The sequence below is a fragment of the Phoenix dactylifera genome, chromosome 6 (genome assembly GCF_051530095.1).
Source record: "Phoenix dactylifera cultivar Ajwa chromosome 6, Ajwa_hap1_PhDact_Kaust_v1.1, whole genome shotgun sequence".
Classification (NCBI taxonomy): domain Eukaryota; kingdom Viridiplantae; phylum Streptophyta; class Magnoliopsida; order Arecales; family Arecaceae; genus Phoenix; species Phoenix dactylifera.
In genome coordinates, this window is record NC_143195.1 from 307,383 (window position 1) to 329,967 (window position 22,585).

The 22,585-nt window shown below is 37.0% G+C and overlaps 1 protein-coding gene across 4 annotated transcripts; it reads left to right on the forward strand.

The window, feature by feature from the left end:
• The first annotated feature begins 243 nt into the window (after positions 1 to 243).
• LOC103701646 (26S proteasome non-ATPase regulatory subunit 2 homolog A-like) lies at positions 244 to 21,772 on the forward strand. Of its 4 annotated transcripts, XM_039126882.2 has the most exons (25): positions 244 to 525; positions 617 to 717; positions 852 to 972; positions 1,053 to 1,112; positions 4,921 to 4,988; positions 8,713 to 8,755; positions 12,533 to 12,598; positions 12,780 to 12,818; positions 12,890 to 12,972; positions 15,734 to 15,848; positions 15,965 to 16,039; positions 16,328 to 16,486; positions 17,202 to 17,309; positions 17,838 to 17,942; positions 18,027 to 18,167; positions 18,266 to 18,370; positions 18,456 to 18,677; positions 19,422 to 19,535; positions 19,626 to 19,841; positions 20,461 to 20,520; positions 20,597 to 20,710; positions 20,791 to 20,876; positions 20,963 to 21,071; positions 21,160 to 21,338; positions 21,441 to 21,772. In XM_039126882.2, exons 1-25 carry the CDS (start codon positions 415 to 417, stop codon positions 21,514 to 21,516), a joined length of 2,676 nt encoding a protein of 891 aa, XP_038982810.2. In that variant the 5' UTR covers positions 244 to 414; the 3' UTR covers positions 21,517 to 21,772. The 4 variants fall into 4 exon arrangements, with proteins under 4 accessions (XP_038982810.2, XP_088580380.1, XP_038982811.2 ...); XM_088724254.1 differs by lacking the exon at positions 17,202 to 17,309 and having other exon boundaries at positions 245 to 525; XM_039126883.2 differs by lacking the exons at positions 244 to 525; positions 617 to 717; positions 852 to 972 and having other exon boundaries at positions 1,109 to 1,249.
• Positions 21,773 to 22,585: the final 813 nt, after the last annotated feature.

The window sequence follows — 22,585 nt, forward strand, 5'->3', positions numbered from 1 at the left end:
TTGTAACAAATAACATTAATACTATAATTTAGAACATACTACTAGTTTAATATATAACATAAAATATTTATATATTAATTATTATATGATCTCGTCATAAGATTCGTACCACAGATAATTTTCGGAGAAGACATACATGTACGACCGGGGTCACTTGAATGTTCTCCGAGTGGGTCCATTTAACGAACGGCCGATGATCAGACATCTCTTTTTAATCATAAACCGTTAATTTGTTAGTGGACGGACGGTGCGAGCAACGCAGTAGCAGGAAGAATTAAAAGGGCCGGGCTTCTCTTTCTTTTTTCCAGTCTTACTCCCTTCCACGCCTTCCCAATTCCTAGGGTTTTCGATTTGCTGTTTCTTCTCTTCCGCGATCGATCTCCGAGGTGTTTGCGCTCCTTCCATCCTTTCGCCATGGCGGTAGATCCCAACCCTGACAGCTCATCTGGCGCGGAGCCGGCGGGTCCCAGGCACCCCTCCAAGGACCCCAAGAAGAAGAAGGACGAGAAGAAAGAGGAAGATCTGGTGATTTTGATCTCTCTCGCTCTCCTTTTCCCCTTTCTGTTTGATCGTTTTTACTCGATTCTCAATCTGATGGCCTATGGTTTCGTTGCAGTCGGATGAGGATTTGGCGTTGAAGCAGCAGCTCGAGCTTTACGTTGAGAGGGTTCAGGATGCCGATCCCGGCGTCCAGAAGTTCGCCCTCGAGAGCATGAGGTGCCTTTCTATGCAAATCATGTCAATAATTTGATTCTTAATGCTTAGGGTTTTGCAGTTGTTGATTTATGGAGTTGGAGAATTGGTGGATAAGGGCATTTTTTGTCTGTGACATGTTACTGTTTTGTTGATAGGAAGGAGATTCGTACAGCAACAAGTTCCATGACATCTGTTCCAAAGCCTCTGAAGTTCCTTCGACCCCATTATGGAACTCTAAAAGCATACTTCGATACGATGCCAGAGTCTGACCTAAAGGTATAATCATTATATTATGTTGTTGTTTTTATACATATGTTTGCTCAATATTGATAGCTCATATGACTCTTGAATTGCAGAAGTACCTAGCAGACATTCTTTCTGTGTTGGCCTTGACTATGTCTGCTGAAGGGGACAGGGTATGTAATTTGCTTAAAATTCAAGTTATTATCAGCTTACTTGTTTTTTGTTCTGTGTTTGTAAAGAATGAGTTGCACAAAGGGATATTACATAAGAGAAGACCAAGTATGAAAGCATCGTTGGCAATTTAATCATGGTTTGTTTATTTGATTGGATGTTAAGTTTGTGCTTCAATTGGGTTAGTGAATTTGGTTCCTGGTTTTTTCATCTATTTTTATTCGATCTTTTATCCTAGTTGACATCCTTTGTGGTGTTTGTATTGTCATTTTGGATAATGCTATTGTTGTCTAGAACAAATTTTGCTGATGGCATCTAGATAATTTCAATTTAGTCTGACAAATTTCTCACTGTTTTTTCTGTAAATTTTGTCCCTTAGACAATGCTACTTTTGATTTTCTGACTTATCTTTAGATTTCATGCTGTCCAGTCACTGTCATGTTCAAGGAATCCTTGGATTTTACACATTACCTAATAAACCCTTTCTCATATCACCAAACCTCCTTGATGATTATTCACCTTTAATGGTTATTTATATGTATTAGGTTTTGGTTCTTTTGATTCTTGAGAGTCACAGAAAAATGCTCTCTAAGGATGTGCCAATTTGGCTGACTTGGTGTTATGTGGTGGCACCTAAGATCCCCTTTCAGTTACTTAATATGCTGATTATATCTTACCATACAGTACACCAAGTTAGCTAGTTCCTGTTGTTATCCTTCTACCAAAGCAGTCCCTACCAATCGCATCTCAATTTCAATCAGTGTAGTTGGCATTGCTTCTCTGTCAAAACAGCTCAACATGGTAAGTGTCGTGCATCCCTTCCCTCTTTCCTTTGTATCTACATGTTTGCCTCCATATTATGTGAGTGCACACAGATTATTTTTATCCTGCAACCGTACTAGCTCTGGCATAAGAAAATAATTAGTTTAGAGGATAAAACTCAAAAGAATCATCGAAAATGTTAAAAGTTAGGCCAAATGCCGAGAATGATTTTGGAACATCGGAAAACAGAAAAAAATTTCAATAATATTTTTGGAAGCATAGATTACTGTCTTTTTATATGTTGGTACATGCAACACTAGAATATAAGAGACGATATGGAAAAAATGATAGCACTATCACCACCGACACAAACAACAAAGGGCATGTTTAGCATATAGTGCATGAATGTTTCACAACCGCGAACAAAAATTATAATATTCACGAAATGTTGTAATATATATGAGTAATTCAATACCTGTGGAATAGCTAGGTAATTGTTTGGCCACTTAAATTCAAAATTAATTCAAGAAATTTTCAATGGTCCATCGAGTTTTTTGTATGGCTACAATTGCAATAGAAAATCACTTCCTCCATCATCTACATCTTTACATGCCTTCACGTATCATTATTTTACTCAGAGTTGATAATATGGTTGCAATTAGGTTAATTTCTGGTCCAAGTCTTGTTTTCCAATTATTTCTTTGTTTATACTACTAGTAAATTGTTGTGCAATTTTCAATGAATTTTTCCATTTGCAAGTCTATTTGAGTTCAGAATAAATGTTTTATGGCTTAAATGTTTCCTTTCATATGTACTGTGAGCTTGTAGTTGGTTATGTGGTGGTGCGAAAAAATTGTGTTAAGCATGCATAGATAGGATTGTTAGGATTGCTGTGTTGCTAAGCATTTTTATGCCTCATAGATAATGTTAATATATAGAAATGGTGCGGAGATGGTGAGTTCAGAGTACAATCTATTTTTGAATTTTTAATGATGAAGGATGCAATGCTAAATAGAAGTGTTGAAACTTTTTTAACCGCTGAATGAATACAAGGCTCATGATTGTGGAAAGCTTATGTGTTACCTATTGACTATACCGAGGATGCTAGCCCATAGAGATGGGATGATGATGAGAAATTTAAAGCCAAACCTTTATTGAAATTTGAAATGATGATAGGATGTGAAACTTAAGAGAATGATTGAGACTTCGTAGGTATCTGGATGATTACCATGCTTATGATCATGGAAGGCTTGTGATACTAGTTTACTGATTATTTTGTCACATCAACTTGGCATATTCCATATTTTAATTTTTAAATAAGGGCATTATGATAGAGGGTAAGTTATGTTACTGATGGACATGTAGAAAATGGTTATAGGTGTTAAATTGGTAATATTGGGGGAAAAATTAGACATGGCAAAACATCATTAAAAGCTGAACAAGTGAAACCTATATGTGAAAGTTTCTAAATGCAGCAAGATTACGAAGTTTATGTGTTTTATCCTGTTGTATATTATATTTTAAAAAAATTGGAAGTTGTTGCATCTATGGATGCCTTTTTTTTTGGGGGGGGGGGGGTGGGCGGAAGCTTTGAAACATTGGAATATGCAGCATAATGATATCCATACACTTTTAACTACATTTACAAATTTTTATGTGCAAGTCTCACTTGATCAGCTTTTCTTGATGTTTTGCATGTCAAAATATTACCCTGAATATTACCAAGTTAGCACCTATAGTCACTCCCGCATGTGCATTTACATGATACCTTAGGCCCTCCATCATTTCTACATTATTATTTATAATGCATAAATATTACCGTCCTCATACTATACCCTTAATCATTCTAACATGATAAACCTGTTTCCAAAATTGATGGATCATCTATAACTATTTTTGTAAATCTTTTTTTTTTTTGTGCGTTGAGTTTTGCCTCATGTAGTTCCATTCTTGTCATTTAGATATGTTAATACTTTCTCACAAGTTGCTAAGCAAATTAAGGGTTGTCACATGTAAAATGCTTTCTAAAGGAATCCATCTACATGGCTTTTTACATTTGGACTTTATTGAAATCACACTTCAACTTGCATTATAAATGAGTCGGGCCGGGCCACAGTGATGGAGATCAATTTGAAGCAAAAATGTATGATTGTTCACTGTGTGTAGGTTAGGTATTACACTCTCTGTCGTGTGTATTATTGGGATCATTATGTGAAATAAGACATGGTCGAGAGTTCTACACTCCTTTCCACAAGTAGTTAGGTTCTATTTGGAAAAAAGATATAGATGGCATGTGGATCTGTCATGGAACATGATTACTTTAGCCAAATACAATGATCTTGAAATGCCCTTGACTCTTTAGCAAAAATGGCCCTTGACTGGAATTGGATTGATGCTCCAAAGTGAATCAGTGAGCAATTGTCTTGTTAGTGAGGTGGTTTGAACAGGGACTTCTGGTTTGGATGGAAAACTGACTGGGACATCTATGATAGGGTTCTTAGTTTCTTAGCTCCCATTTTCTGTCCATAAGATGGGGGGAAGCTACATATACATTGATGTTTTTATGAGTAACTTGCTGGTTGCATGCGTTTATCATGCTTCATTTTTTGCCTGTTGGAGGCTCATTTTACAATTTACATGATGTCAATTGAGGTCTTGATGCATTTACACCTGGTCCACATCTTTATGTATAAAACAAAGTATCATTTCCTAATTGCATGTCTGAAAATGATGTAAATTGAGTTACCTGTGCGCTTTTGCTTACTGTACCCTTATCATGCATATTACAAAATGTGGTTCCATTACAAAAAAAAATGTGTTCTTGGAAAGGCATGACTCTTTTCCTTGGAGAATAATAGCATTCCAGTCATATATCCTGTACATAATCATCTTTGTATATAATCAAGTTTAATTTGGACATGCTACCACCATCTTTTGTTATAATTTCGTAGACTTCAGTTGCTAAATTGCACTTTGGTCTATGTTCTTGACAATGGATTCATACTACGAGGCTCAATGTAATCAAACATTGTTGTGCCTTTTTTGTAGGAGAGCCTGAAGTACCGATTGCTAGGATCAGAGGGGGATATTGGTTCTTGGGGTCATGAATACGTAAGGTAATAAACTTAACCCATCTTAGCTCATCAATGGTGGTTGCTTTCTGTATTGGCTTTTTGAATATATATCTAACTTATGTTGTTTGGGTGTGAATCATGATTAGCTGATATGGGTTTTTGACTGGATTGTGATGGTTGATTATTTCTTCTGTGCGAAAGTGACTTCTAAAAATAGTTGTTCTGTTTTATGTTAATTACTAAATGAAGTAATTTTCTTCAAGTTCTTGGTTCACTTACATTTTTTTGTTCTGATGAAAATTGATATGGGGGATGGATTCCTAAAAGGGATCAGATCTGGTTTTTGAATTATATCTAGTATATTGGATGCGGTTGGGGGGGAAGGGTTGATCAAGTATATTGGATTGAATATAAGGGCAAATCATTTAATCTCTAAAACCTACTTTTTACTAACAAACTAACAATCAAGAAGGTATAAATATAGTTGGTCTGATATGAGGACTTCAGATAAATGCATATCTTATGGTGTCATGTGGATTTGAAAGTTGGACACTAAATATGACTCATTGGTAGAATATTTGGTGGTAAATGAAGAATATTGCTTCTAGACTGGGAATCATCTCATTGATCTCATAGTCACAGAAACCAGTGAATTTTTGAATAATTCATTTATTCTTCGTATTCAGAATGCCAAAAGAATTGTTTTCTGAATTATTCACTCATTTTATACATATCACGAATAAGTCGTGAAATTCATAGAACTGTCATTTTATTCATGATTTATTCATGAATTGTGTGAATAGTTCATAGCTTGTGGAGGAAGCTGCATGGGATGTTGCTTCGAAGTGGAGTGTTGAGGGGAATGGGTTGCTGGCAATGGAAAAGGGGAAAGTGGGGTGTGCCAATGATCTTGAGATTTTCTAGATTTTAGATTAACTTTTTTTCTAAAAAGGAATACCAAGAGTCACCGATCACATCTCTTATGTTCTCTCTTCTATTCTTCTTGTCCAATCCTTCTAGGCCACACCTATTACTCACCCTTCGCCAGTTCTCTTCTATTTTGCTTTCTAACATTTTTTTTTACTTACTCTTTTCTTCTTATTCTCCTATAGTCACATCCACAATCTTTATCTTCTCATTACTAACCATTGGGGCCTGCAAGCCATTTCCTCCCACTGCCGACCTTTGCATATGACCGACCTCTTTAGCTTTGTACATCTGATCACTGGTGTGCTTCCACTTAGCTATGCTTCTTTCCGCCACCATCAACCCCCCTCCCCCCCTCTCTCCACCCCTCTTCCACGTCCCCATCTCTCTTTTCTCAAATAGGGTTTAGGGTCTAGGGTGGGCAAGGTCTGTCGTACTGTCCTGTACCGACTGGTACGGGGCGTACTGTATTATACTAGGAGAAAACCGCTACAAAACACACTTTCAAGTCGGTACAAACCCCGTACAGCCCCATACTAAGGCACGTATCGAGGCGTACCAAGATAAAAATCGAGAAAATAGGTAAGAGAGCTATTTCGGAGCAGAGCTGTACCATACCTAATCGATAAAGTACCGATACGGTATCCGATACCGAGATTGCGGACATTGGTTAAGGATTTAGGGTTTAGTGTTTTAGGATTTTAGGGGGTTAGGGTTTAGGGTTTATTCCTACAAGGCGTCAGATCTGGTTTTTGAATTATATCTAGAATGGATGTTGGATGCGGTTGGGGGCAGGAGGGTTGATCAAGGATATTGGATTGAATATAAGGGCAAATCATTTAATCTCTAAAACCTATTTTTTACCAACAAACTAACAATCGAGTAGGTATAAATATAGTTGGTCTGATATGAGGACTTTAGATAAATGCATATCTTATGGTGTCATGTGGATTTGAAAGTTGGACACTAAATATGACTCATTGGTAGAATATTTTGTAATAAATGAAGATTATTGCTTCTAGACTGGGATCATCTCATTGATCTCATAGTCACAGAAATCGTTGAATTTTTGAATAATTCATTTATTCTTTGTATTCAGCATGCCAAAAGAATTGTTTTATGAATTATTCGCTCATTCTTATACATATCACTAATAAGTCGTGAAATTCATAGAACTGTTGTTTTATTCATGATTTATTCATGAATTGTGTGAATAGTTCCTAGCTTGTGGAGGAAGCTACAGGGTTGTTGCTTCAAAGTCGAGCACTGAGGGGAATGGGTTGCCGGCAATGGAAAAGGGGAAAGTGGGGTGTCCCAATGATCTTGAGATTTTCTAGATTTTAGACTAACTTTTTTCGAAAAAAAAATACGAAGAGTCACCAATCACATCTCTCATGTTCTCTCTCCTATTCTTCTTGTCCAATCTCCATGTTCTTCTCTTTTCTTGTCATCCTTCTAGGCCCAACCTACTACTCTCCCTTTGCCAGTTCTCTTCTATTTTGCTTTCTAACATTTTTTTAACATTACCTCTTTTCTTCTTATTCTCCTACAGTCACATCCACAATCTTTATCTTCTCTTTACACATGACCGACCTCTTCAGCTCTATACATCTGATCACTGGTGTGCTTCCACTCAGCTATGTTCCTTGCCGCCACTACCAACCCCTCCTCCTTCCCTCTCTCTCCACCCGCCTCCATGTCCTCATCTCTCTTTTCTCAAATCCTTGAGCCTCTCTCACCCTCCGCCCTTTTCCCTCTCTGCACCCCTCCTCTCCCTCCCTCCCTCTCCTCCACCTTTGCTTCCCACTCTCTCCGCAGCTTTGTCCAAGCAATTTAAGTGCATGTCAGGCACTGATTCCATACCTTTACCTGTGTTATGTCATGTCAAGACGGGTATGCTGGGCTGTTCAAGCAAGTTTTGTATCATGGTGAAATGAACATCCAAATGTCACGTTATCAATTTTATTTAGTACTTTCTTTTACATATTCTGCTTGCTCTTTTCCTTATCAAGTCCAAAGTTATTTATGCATTAGCAATGAGTCCTTTTTTATAATTAGATTAACAAAATCTAACATGTTTAGATGGATGCATGAATGCAAACTTCCAAGAGATGATGGCTAATTTTGGAGAAAATAGAAGTGAAACAACTTGTCATCAGTAAAACCAGAGTCAATAAAACCTGGATGTCAAGCTTAGCATGTCGAGCTATATTCTACGATAACAGCGTCTTAATTAACTTCCATTTTCTATAAATGCTGATAACGATAGAACTTTTTAACCTGGTTAGCCATTTGTGAAGCAAAGATGGACCAATACATCAAAAAAAATTGCAGCGTTTGTTGATGCATAGTATGAGTACCAGATGCTTTTGTCCTATTTTTTTGTTGGTATCATCTTATTATACAGCCTTAGTGTTGTTATTATGATTATTATATTTTGATATTACTTTCCTGTTAGTTTGATATATCTTTTTGGTTACTTTACATCCATTTTTCTTGCATTATTTTACATTTGTTGTGGTATGTATAACATTATCTTATATTTTATTTACTTAGTGGTAATTCCAAGTTGACCAACTGGCCTTGATCAGAGATCTTTTGCGAATGTACTGAAGATAGGGTATCTTCACGTACCAATTGACCTCAGTCAAAATTATTCCACAAAACTATGGAGAAGAGTTGTTATTGATGGATCATAAAATCAATTCTGAGTTAAGAAGTAGATCCTACATAAACATAGTTAATTAGAATCTCTGTGATAAGTTTATGCATATTTATATGGTTGAATGCTAATTAGATAGTTATACTTATTTTTCTAATGGTGATTTTGATATATCAGAAACCTGGCTGGTGAAATTTCACAAGAGTTTGCAAAACGCCAGGTTGGTCTCAATCTCCTCAAAATTATTAAACCTTGTTATATATTTTATGTTTGTTGGTTAATTATTGTTGAATTTGTTATATATCACCTGTTGATTGCTTAACATATCTTCCTCTACTGGTTCCTTTGTAGTTGTTGTCTTTAATGCATTTACTGGTTTATGGTGATTGGTGGATTCACAAATGCATTTATTTTAGTTTGAATAGGATTTTAGCAGTATCTAATTTGGCCAATAATATGCTGTATACCTTTAACTACTGCAATCTTATTATACATGAGAATTGACATACTTCAATTACTGAAAATTTCTCAAATTGTCTTTAATTTCATTAGTTTCAAGATTTAAAACATACACAGTGAAGTTTCTGATATCCTATAGTATATCTGCATTTTCTTCTTGGTCTTCTCTGGTATTTTTTGGCTAAATTATGAACTACTGCCCTTTGTAATTTTTTCATATTCTTGTATTTTGTCATGCCATTAACAATAAGTAGTGGTGGCAATTTCTGGTCCAACTCAACCCTATCAGATCCGCTAAAACACATGTTGATAACATCATCATTTGCATGCCAGGTAAGGTTGAGTGATGACAGAGTGCAATGTAACTAGGTTCTTGTATAGATGGTGCCTACAAGATGATTAGGTCATTAATATAGCACTATGATGGCAAGGTTAGTATTAACCTTCTTCTTGTATACCACATTTGCAATTGGAATCATGCATAGCTTTATTTAAAGAAACTTTGTTGCTAGTGATTTACATGATACAATTTATGTAGTTGTGCAATCAAGGGGGAAAATGTGGTCTGATTGGGTTAGTTGATTTTGACAGCCTAGGAAAACTAGTTGATTGGGTTAGGTTGGTTAGCTTGCTCATCAAAATTAGCCCATTGGCAATTACGGGTTAAACGATAATCAATTAGTTCATTGAGTGGGTAGGAGCCTATGGTTCATAGCTTATACATCTTAGTATATATGGCTAACCTGATTGATTAACCTATTACAACTTCTATCCATAGTAATATAAGATGAATTACTCGAATTTGAAAAAAAAGGTGTTTTAAAATGCAGTACACACTGCCGCATTTGCACCTGCATATACATGTGTGGTCCCTGACCAATTGCCTATATGCTGTACATTTGGGGTCATACTGCATATGGACCAAAAAGGCGGTCCCCTTAGCAGTGTATGGCCAGATATGTGGCCTGTTATGTATTATATGGCTGCATATATGAACCTACTAGCATGATGGGGCTACATATACTACCTACTCTTATGTGGGCTGATATAGTGAAGTGGATTCAAGCTGCTGGTTAGGTTTGAGTGAGCGAGCGAGAGAGAGAGAGAGAGAGAGAGAGAGAGAGAGAGAGAGAGAGAGAGGAGCAAGCGACAGAGAAGGAGGGGGAGGGAGGGACTTATGCGGCAGGGGGGCGACACCAAGTGGCTAGGTAGGGGGGCATGGTGCTCGCGGGCGTGGGGTGCTCTCAAGAGAGTCCAAGCTGAAGGTGGGGTGCTCACTAGATTTTTTTTGAGTTGGAGAGGGTGCTCTCTTGTTTTATTTGAGTTGGGGAGCCAAATCCAAAAAAATAGCTAAACTATGCCGGTTCCTAACCGATCTTGTTCGGTATACTTCGAACTGGCTAGTTCGGCATGGCTTGGCAAACCTTGCTCTTACCTGTCTCATTATCCTCTATGTCTAGCCTTGTTCCCCTCTTGGCGATGCACGATGACTTAGGACTCACAACCTAGGAAGTTCTTATGAAGATCCTTGCAGCCCTGGTCCACTCCATTGCGTCTATCAACTTTACCTGTAGACCATTCTCTTCCCCTTAATTTTATGTTCCTTTCTTCATTCTTGGGATGGCTTTTGCTATTTTGGTGTGGGAACATCAATCATTTAATCTAGATGTGGTTTTGGGCTTCTTTCTCTCCAATCCTATTATTTGGGCTGGAAATCCTAAATTTATTTGAAGATGACGAGTGGTTCTATGTAGGTAAATTTTGGTTGGTGTAAGATCCAAAAGAACAAGGTTTAGTTTGACATGAAAGCTGAGCAAGTTTTGTCCTTAGGCTTTGGGTCGGGCTTCACCCAACATGTGGTCCAAGCCAAAATCATCCTAGATTGTAAATTTTACAAGCTCGGCAGTCTCCAGCCAAAGAGATCCAGGCTATGTTTTTACTGGACTTGGCTCGAACCTAAGGTCTTACTCTAGGCCAAATTTAGGCATTGGCCCAATCTGGTTTGTCTTGGCTCGTTGACACTTGTAATGGTATAGAGGCTTAGGCTATGGAAGATGAATTTCAGCATATTGCTTGGCCGAATGATGGTTAGTTTCCTAAGGATGGTTCCAGCATCACTTTTCAGAAAGTGTAAATCTAGAGGTGCGGGTGGTAGTGGCTTACATGGACTTCTTATTATTAATTATTTTAATATAAGCCTCCCTGCTTTTGCTTGCTAATGGTCTATAGCTTGACTGACGTCCTTAGCATGAGGGTTTGGACTTGTTGATTTACACCTGCCTTGCACTTGTTATGACACCTTAAACTTGTCACAACATAGTCTGCATATGTTTTGCTGAACCGGTATCGGAGGGCATACCAGCCAGTGACCGGTTTGCACGGTATGAGTCTGTACTGTGCCGTTCTGGGGCCTACCGAAATAGGGAGAACCAGAGAGGGAGGGGGAGATGGAGAAAAGGAGAGAGAAAGAGAGAGGGGGGAGGGAAGGAGGAAAGGGGAGGTTTATTGCAAAATTCTATCCCTAACCTTCAAGAGAGAGAGAGAGGAAGGAAAGGGGAGGGTTGAGGAAAACCCTAACCCTTGGAGAGTGAGAGAGAGAGAGGGGGTGGCGGGGGGAGTAGGAACAGACTTACTAGGGGGAGGGGCCACTCTCCGACCATCGTAAGCAGGGGCCAATGTGGGATGGAAACCATCGAGAATGCGAGGCCAATGCGGGGGGCAGGGGGGGTGTTAAGCGAACTGGGGCCCATCTCGAATCAAATGGTTGAACTGTGTTGGTCTCTATTTGGTCTTGTTCGGCACACCCCGAACCAGCCAATTCGGCACAATTCGGCGAACCATGCTGTGTATCATCTTAGGCTCAGTTCACAAATGTACTCGTGTGAGAGCAGCTGCTTTAACCAAACTTGTCAAAATTAATACATTGGACTCATTACATAAATTTTAAAAATTATTGAAAAAATTTCGTTGTGATGCAAAATTGCAATTTATGATTTGTTTAGATGTGTTCCAATAGATTATAGGAACCTTTTGAAAGCTCCCTTTATATTCATCCAATAAAGCATGCAGGTGCATATTGGCCACTAGTACAATAACCATATCATTCCTACTGACGAAATGTGCAACCACACCTTTTGACACTACTAAAGGCAGTTTTTGCTAGCAATCTTACAGTACCTTATTATCATTGTCCTTGTTGCGATATGCTGTTTTCATTTCACTGTGTGATGAATTCATTATAGTGTTCAAGTTTGCTCACATCAATTTACTAAGTTTCATTTCTACTTAAGTTATAATGAGCCATCCTTAATTCAACAATGACTTTATGTGCATTTAAGTTTTTAATGAGAGAAACAATTCCATTAAACTTGCCTATGTACTTTGTAGGTTTTCTTGGTTAATTCACTTGGATAAACTATGATTGGCTGTAAATTTGGTCACCTTAGTTAGTATGTTAGAATATTTGGCCTGATCATTGTAAATTCTGGAGAGTTCACAGTGGTGATAAGCTGATTGCCTTCCTCTTTATGTTATGCAGTATGATGACATGCCCATAGATGCTTTAATGGAACTCGTGCAACAAATTGTTGCATTTCACATGAAGGTATGCTTTGGATGAAAAACCCTTGTGGTTTAAATTTCTCTGCCTTTTCATTTTTGTAGTTTTTATCTTATGCGTTATTATTCTGTGCCTCCCGCATTTTTCCATTTGTTTACAAAATGATGCTCCACTTGAATGTTGAAAAGTTGTTCCTTGTTTACTAAAATGTTTAACCACAATGCAGCATAATGCTGAGCCAGAAGCTGTAGATCTTCTGATGGAGGTGAGCGAGGACCTACTTTTCTGTGTGTATCTTGAGGTAGCTGTATATGCTAAACTTTTCTGGCCTTCCAGGTTGAAGATCTTGATCTGTTGATTGAGCACATTGATGCTACAAATTACAAGAGGGCATGCTTGTATCTTACTAGTTCTTCTAGGTAGGTAGCCTGCTAGTCATGCTACAAATTAAAAGAGAGCTTGTATCTTATAGAGGGCATGTTACAAATTACATTTTCATGAGTTGCATCTAATGTTTTTCTTATTTCAATCATCTTATTTGGTGGCTGAAATAGTTAGTGCTACATATACTGCAATAATGGGACGTTTTACCATTCTGGAACTTTTTTTTTTGGGTTCATTAGTATCCCAGACTTTGGTGGGTTCGAAACTTTGTGTGTACCTGAGGAGTGATCTATCTTCCCACTAGATCAGTTAGTTGCAAACAAGTGCATTCTCCATGCACTTGTAGTCTCTGGATCATAGCTCTGCTTCATGTTCCTATTGGCATTGTTATTTAAAGAAATATTTACTGGAATTATAAATTGTATTATCATTTACTTATTTCAGACTATAGGCCTTTACAATATAATTGCTCTCAAGAATATTATGTCTAAAGTAAATGTAGTGATGATATCTTTCTGCTATAGCTTGATATATCTTCAAAGTATTAAAATGCTTCATTAAAGTTATGTAGAAACTTTTCCTCTTCAAACGATTTATTTTCTTTAATCATTTTTTGTTGATTGTATATCATACCTTAACAGTTGAAAAATAGCATTTATCTTTAGAATATCCAGCTATATTTGTACCACTCGACTATTGCTGCCTGATATGAAATAGGTTCTTTGAATGGCTGAGATCATTTATGCAAAGAACTTGTTCTATATAGTTCGAATCAATGGTCAACCTTAATTTCACTTTTTCAAACACTACCGTAGCGGTCAATGTAGCAACAACAAGGGTGAGGTTAATTTATAAATTAGTATTGGATGCCATCAATTTGATACTTGCCATTGATCACTAGATTCTTACTTGGGCACCTACTTGGAGCCTAGGTGCTAGGCAGCTCCCTATCTGCCTGTCTGCTGCTTAGAATCTTTTAAAACAACCTTTTAGTTGGACAAATCTTATTACCAGATCTTGCTCAAGAAACACTACTGGGTTATGAGCAAATGTCATATAAGCTATGAACTTCTTGTTATTTTGCCTTTTTTCAAGCCCATGTTTAAATTTCATGTTAAATATTTCACCTGAACCTAGAGATCCTCTGTCAATATAAAATAATCATCTTGGTCAGCTTTTGTTTGCTTCTGTGTACATAGGTTTTTTTTCCTTACTACAGAATTTCTAGTTCTATAATCTTGATGGTTGGATATGGATTTGATTTAACATTTGCAGGGAATGTAAGTTGTATTTGGTTACAGCTGCACCCCCCCCACCCCACAATCTCCCTCTTTTCTCCTTGTTGGGTCATGTTTTCATTAGTCTGAATATTGTAACAATTGTCTGGGTTCTCTCTCATTGCCAAGTATTTGTCAAACTGGGCTATAAAGTGCGGTGCTCACACGGCTCTACCAAATGCAAGGAGATTATGGATCAGAAACCCTGGGGATGTCTTTCCCAAAGTATTGGATGTAAGCTAATCTAAATGGTGGATTTCCCTCCCTTTCAAAAAAAAAAGTGCACCGATCACATCTATTTTGGGACATCAATATATAGAAATAACTATTTGTGATACTCAAAATATTGTTCATTTCCAGTCTCATGAAGTTGCACCGTTTTATTTCTGTTGCCTTAGTCTTTAAGAGCAATGTGAAGGTGGTTTCATGTGCGAGATATCACTTTACAAGTGACATCACATATCAGTCAATTATGATATCAATGGTATATCCGGCAGAAGTGATCAAAGGATGGTTACTCTATTTCATTGAAGTTACCACCCTGATACATAGTCACATGATAGCAGGCCTATCTGAAGATTAACTCCTTAAATTTAGCTAGGGATCCCCAGATTGAGACTACTGCATCCACTTGTCAAGCATCTTGGTATGGTTGTTGCTACTCGAAGGCCTGTTAACTACATACAATGTTTGAAAATGACAACCTAATCTTGGAACTGACTACAAGGTAGCAGGTGCTCGTGAGATATGACTTGCAATATGGACCATTATTTCTGGGAAATACATTAACATATGGCCAAGACAATGCCAGCGCAGAACATGTTTTATATTGTTTGTGAAAGTTTTTGCATTTGTAGAGGTGACGCTAGTATCTGTAGATATGACGATGATCACTTTTGGCTATGTGGATCATGGCATCAAGATTTAATAGTTATATACCATGACCTTATCCATCAAGATTTAATAGTATTCCTATTGCATGTTTCTCCATATCTTTCCTCACAACCTCCGATGTTACCCCTCCTCCCCCACTCTACACCCCCCCCCCCCCCTTCTTTCTTCTTTTTTAATAGAAACAAAGTACCTGCTACCTCAAATCTAACAGTTACATGCTTTTGAAAAAGTTATATTTCAAAAATCACCATGGAATCAAGTTTTTAGCATTTGGTGTTTGGATTTGACATGAGGTACTGCCCATTCTATAAATGGGACTGTTTGAATAAGCATTTCCTTTGGGTGCTAATGTCCACATAGATGTATGAAGAAGAGAAATAGGTTCACTTCCAAGTTTTGCATTGACTGGTCATTTATCTTAGAAGCTTATTTAGTTGTACTGAAACCTCCCTCCCTCCCTCTCTCTGTCTCTCTCTCTTAGTGATTTTTTTGCACTCCGGTCAAGTTCTTCTTATTCAGTTATGCTTTTTAGCTGCATCCAAACTACAGAGACAACACTCTTGTCATTAAGATTACATACTGTGCAAAATGTTGTAACAAATTTCTAATTCAATATGTTTTGCAGCTATCTCCCGAGCCCTGATGATGTACTGGCCTTGGATATAGCATATACAATTTATATGAAGTTTGAAGACTACGCAAGTGCCTTACGCATTGCACTTTTTATTGATAACAATCAGGTCCACTTGTGAGCCTTCTTGTTTTTTGAAGAAAAAAAACTTATTTTTACTTATCTTGCTGAACAAAGGTTTAGCTATCATGAACATGCTCTAATGAGACTTTGTTGCCATGACAGTATGTGAAACAAGTGTACACATCGACAGAGGATCTGTTGTTGAAGAAGCAATTTTCTTATATTATTGCTCGCCATGTGAGCTATTCCTGTCTTATTGTACATTTATTATTGGAAGCCTTAGACAATTCAATTCCTTATGGTTGTGCACATGTATTATAACTAACATATACAGGTTGTTTCATGTTTATATAGTTTACATGTCCACTGTTTGCTCAAGTAAAAATCTACGTTATTATTTTATTGTGTTAAACTTAAGCTATCTATATTGGTAAATTCAGTGCTCTGCTATATATGTAATTTTTCAATATATTTCCATGTGATGGTTGATGATCTTGTTGTACTGATTACTGTTCTGTAATTCAGGGATTAGCATTGGAGCTTGATGATGATATAGCTGCAGATGATGATGATAAGGAGGCCTTGCAGGATATAGTCAACAACGTTAAACTAAGCGAAGGATACCTTACTCTTGCTCGTGATGTTGAGGTCATGGAACCCAAATCTCCTGAAGACATCTATAAGGTGCTGACATTTAAAATAGCCATTTATAATAACCTGAGTATGTCACACCTTTATTTTTTCTTTTTATTAATAAATGGAACAATGAGTATGCCTTTAGTATATTTTGTATTTGTTGAATTGAAAACACAAATATGCCTTCAAAGATTCTAACAAAAATGACATTTGTTGCTTTCTCTTAGCGATTTACCTCTGATGTAATTTTTTAAATTTCCCTTCCTTACTAATTAAGTCGGCAGTAAATAGCAATTCATGCATAGGTTATGAATTTAGCCAACAAGTTATTATTGATTAATATTTGAATATTCTTCTGAATCCTTCATTTAGTGAGGTATTGAGTTCATGTTTTAGTCTTGCTCCTCTCTGTGTCAAAGTTTTAATGAGCATTTGTTTTAGTAGTATGCATGGACATATACAAGCATGCAGATATATATTCAATTAAAGTAATGAAAATTCCAATGTATCATTTTGAAGGAAAAAAGTTATACACACAACACATGCTGTTATATATTCAATAAAACAATGAAAGCTATGATCAAGATGCATCATTTTTAAGAAAATGTCTTGAACATGTATTCAATTAAGAGAGTGGAAGCTAAGATGTATAAGTTGGAAGAAAATATCAAAAAGCTTGTACTTGACCATATGTGTGGTTATCTATGCGTGTGTTCCTTGCCTGTGTGCTTCATTTTAGTGATGCACATGCTTATCTTATTAGGTCCACTTGATTGATGGCCGGGCAAGTGCAAGTTCCAGTCTTGATTCAGCTCGACAAAATTTGGCAGCTACTTTTGTGAATGCATTTGTGAATGCTGGATTTGGTCAGGTAGTCATGAGTATTTTTTTTTTCTAATACACACATACATACATATACATACATACATATATGCATATACATACATACATATACATACATATACATATACATACATACATACATACATATACATACATACATATACATACATACATACATACATACATATACATACATACATACATACATACATACATATACATATATACTATATATATGTGTATATATATATATACATACATTATATACATACATACATATATGTACATACATACATACATACATACATACATATATATATATATATATATATATACATATATATATATATACATATATATATATATATATACATATATATATATATATACATATATATATATATACATATATATATATATATACATATATATATATACATATATATATATATACATATATATATATATATATATTATATGGATGCATGCATGTATCTGTGAATTATGATTTTTCGGTATATGAAGTAATCTGAATCTTCCCTCTGCTTTTGTGCAGGATAAATTGATGACTGTCCCATCAGAATCTTCAAGTGGTGGATCTTCAGGTAGCTGGTTGTTTAAGAACAAGGAACATGGAAAGGCCAGTGCGGCAGCTAGCTTGGTACAGTTTTTGTCCTTCTGTGTTATCTGCTATTGAGCTCTTAATGACCATCAGAAAATTGATGCCTTTTGTTATTACTAACAGGGGATGATTCTGTTGTGGGATGTGGATTCTGGACTTGCTCAAATTGATAAATATCTGCACAGTAATGACAATCATGTTGTTGCCGGGGCTTTGCTAGGTGTTGGGATTGTCAATTGTGGTGTAAAGGATGACTGTGACCCTGTGAGTTATATTTTGTGTGTTCTCACGGGAGCATAGAGTTTTTCTTTTGTTTGCAGTTTATCTCTTCTGGAATTCCACTGTTTATTTTTTTTTTCCAGGCATTGGCACTTCTTATTGACTTTGTTAATAAAGAGGACACTGTCATTCGAATTGGGGCAATTTTGGGCCTTGGCATTGCATATGCTGGTTCGCATAAAGATGAGGTGACATTCCTGGAGTTTCTTTTCTATCTGTAACCCCTGATTATTAGATGTTCTTGTTTTTTACTGACGTTCTTAGGAATAGCAGGTTAGAGTTCGCCTATCACTTATCATGGGAGATCCAAAAGTGCCTCTCGAGGTTCTTGTGTTTTCTGCCATCACCCTGGGCTTGGTGTACGTTGGTTCTTGTAATGAAGAAATCGCTCAGTCTATTATCTTTGCCTTAATGGACCGTAGTGACACTGAACTGAATGAACCACTCACCCGCCTGCTCCCTGTAGCCCTTGGCCTTCTTTACCTTGGAAAGCAGGTAGTAATTTTTTTCAGCCTCCCATGTTTTTTGTTTGTATTTCTTGTATTTGATATTTATTTTCCTCTAGCATCACTTCTGAAGTTTCATGTATGAAATTACTGCTTCTTCCTTTCTAAAGCTATTTTCTTTTACTAAAAGCATTTTGTCAGTTGAACTTAGCCCAGGATTTCTTTTTGGTGGAAAACTGTATATTATTGGAGTCTCTTCTATTTAAATAGGAAAAAATGACCCTGATTTTGGTTGCTTTGTGTTGGTGCTCTGGTTGCATGTCTGATGGGATGACTAATTTGCTTTCTCACCAAAAAAAAGGGGTGGGAAAGAAAGAAGACTAATAGGATGGTCTTGTAGGTCGCTGGCAAGACCAAGAGTTGCCTTGTTCTCAATCAGGGTACTAATTCAGATGGTTTCATATGTGAGCTTGAAAGCCAGGTCTAGAATGTCACTACTTTTTTTTTTAAAAAAATCTTTTTGTTTTCTGTGTGTATACTGTATATGGTGGGGAGCGGCATGGTTATTTCTTGATCTGCCTAGCTTTTTGATAAACTTTGGATAAGGCATGTTAGTTTCTTATTTTTTCACATTTTTTTGTTCAGTTGCAGTTATGAAACTATCTTGGCTGCAGATATTACCTTTATGCTGTGGACATTACTATGTTATTGATTCAAATATACATTTCACATGGTTGATTAGTAGTATGCTCTATCATGTTCTTACAATCTAGTTTAACTTTTTTGTCTGCAGGATAATGTTGAAGCTACTGCAGAGGTTTCCAAGACATTTAATGAAAGAATTAGAAAATATTGTGATGTCACACTCTTGTCTTTGGCATATGCTGGAACAGGGAATGTGCTTAAGGTCTTGTCATATCTGTCTTAACTATGGTGCAGCATCACTTTCAATGAGTTCAGCCAGCTGATTAGTATCATCAATTTCTCGTCATTGCAGGTCCAGAAACTTTTGGGGTACTGTGCTCAACATCTAGATAAGGGTGAGACTCATCAGGGACCTGCTGTCCTTGGAATTGCTCTTATTGCAATGGCTGAAGAATTGGGTCTTGATATGGCAATCCGGTCTCTGGAACACCTTTTACAATATGGAGAGCAGAACATCAGACGAGCTGTACCTCTGGCTCTTGGTATACTATGCATATCCAATCCAAAGGTAGGTCAATCTTATTGATGTTGGCTTTCTAGATTTGCCACATTGCCGTTGCTATTTGAAGTTTCACACTTAGACATAAAAGGATAAAGGTGGGAAAACCACATCCTGATAATTCCCTGTTTATCAAGATGGTCATGCTTCACACGACAGTTTGGTTTGTAATGATTATTTTGACTTGAATCATGTAGAGTTGTCCGTTGAGCTGTTGCAACTGACTTGAGTTGCTGCACAGCAGACTAAAGGCTGTTGTGGCCAAATTTTTGTTTAGATACCCCGTGACCATATGTGATTTTGCCACATAGTTGGAAGTTGTTGAATAGAGCAAGAAAATGAATAGAGAAGCAGGAGGCTGTTGCTTCCCTACTCCGAAATTTTTGGTTTTAAGTATCCATTCTAAAATGTGATATTTGGTCCGCCGAAATTCCTTGACGTGGTATCTACAGACTCCTACAACATGAAACTTTATCTCTTGACCTTGTCTTTTCAAACCTTTCAACTTGAATTGGAGACACCATAATGGCGGGGTGACCAAACTGGCTGAAAATCAGCCATCCTATCTTTAATTTAAAATTTTTATAGCAATTATTGTTTTGCGGCTTACAGAGTCCTGTTTGATCAGGTCAATGTCATGGACACACTAAGCAGACTCAGTCATGATACAGATGGCGATGTGTCTATGGTTTGTGCCCCTATACAGTGATTTTTTCATTTTATTTCATTAGGTCATTACTTGTAATCTTACATTTGTTCTGCAGGCAGCAATTATTTCCCTGGGCTTGATAGGTGCAGGCACCAATAATGCTCGAATAGCTGGCATGCTTCGCAACCTTTCAAGTTATTACTACAAAGAAGCTGGCCACCTCTTCTGTGTAAGCATAAGTATCCTTTTCCTTTGTATTTAGCAACTGGCATTATTCTCAAGTTGCACCATTTTATAAATAATATGTAGGTGAGGATTGCTCAAGGTCTTGTACACCTGGGGAAGGGTTTGCTAACTCTTTTGCCTTACCACTCTGATCGGTTTCTATTGTCACCGTTAGTATTTTCCTTGGAATCTTTTCATCTTTTGATATGATAAACAAATGTAAACCCCATAAATCACAATTATTGACTCTTTGCAGGACGGCTCTTGCCGGGCTTGTTACTGTATTGCACGCTTGTTTGGACATGAAGTCTATTATCCTTGGGAAGTATCATTACATGCTTTATATCCTTGTCTTAGCGATGCAGGTGTGGCTTGAAACATCTAACCCATGCTTTTTCTTTGTAAGCCTGCAACAAGGGCTCAATAAATTTGAAGCTCTCTCTTTCATTGCAGCCAAGGATGTTAATGACAGTGGATGAAAATCTGAAGCCTCTCTCTGTTCCTGTACGTGTGGGTCAGGCTGTTGATGTGGTTGGCCAGGCAGGACGGCCAAAGACTATTACTGGATTCCAGACACATTCTACTCCTGTCTTACTTGCAGCAGGCGAACGAGCTGAGCTGGCCACTGAGAAGTATGATAACACATTGAGTCTTTGGATTGCATATCTTTGTTTTCATTCTTGTTTAATTGTTACCTTAGTGCTTGAATGTGTTGACTTTGTTTATATATGCAGATATATTCCACTCACACCGGTATTGGAAGGATTTGTTATCCTGAGAGAGAATCCAGATTATCAGGATGATCGTTAAGGACCTGCAACTACACATCCTGCATGGAAGACTGGGTGAAGTTGGTGTATACACGGTGTTAGACGCACTGCTTTTGTTTGAGAAACATGGCTCTGACAGCTATAAACACAGTGCCAGTTCGGAGCCCGAAAGGGCGCTGGGGAAGGGATGGTATGGTTGTAACTGAACCAAACATAAGAGATTTTTCCAAAGATTTTGTTTTTTATTTTGTTAAACTACATGCTACCCTGTCAATCCATTATTTTTCCTATTCAAATGTCTGTGTTGTTTCTCTTCGACATAGAAAAATCCTCAGCAATTTTGTATAAAATCTTTGAGAAAGGACTCAGTACTAGTTGTTCAGTTTTGCTTCCTCACACTTGTTACAAGCACTTTTACAACCTTCATTTTCGGCTAGAGCTGTAAATAGGTCGGGTCAAATTGCGTCTTAGCAGAACAGTTTCATATTCAACTTTTGATTTTGGATCCAAAGCTTAACTCGGATTAGGTCCATAGTAGATATATCAAAGCTAGCAGATTATTTGGGTTGGGTCAGAGTCAAGCATGATGTATGTGAGGCTGCGGTTGGATCGAGCATTTTATTCAGGCATTTTTATAGCTAATTAAATATAAAATTAGTAAATTTTGAATTAAAATTAAAAAGACTAATTTAAATATTATTATTATTATTATTAATCTTGTTCAAGAAATTGATCATTTTTGAGGTACAGGTTTATGAACTATAGTTTTAAAAAATATATATTTACATGTTTGAGAAATACTATATATAAGAATTTAGCAAAGCAAACAATGGATATTTAAATACGAATACGTGAAAGGTGAGAGAAGATAGGGTTCTTGAGGGATTGGGCTAAATGAAGGATAATTGAATGAATTGGAAGGATATTTAAGTGAAGGAGAAGAGTTGTAATTTGGGTTTCGAGTAGGTCGCTTTGGGTTGGGTCCTTTTTTTTATTGACCCAAACTAGATCTTAAAAAAATACATGGGTCAGGCCGGTCAGAAAATATAAAATTTAGGTTTAACTCGATTTCAAACGGATCTAAATTTTGACTTCAACTAGACCAATAG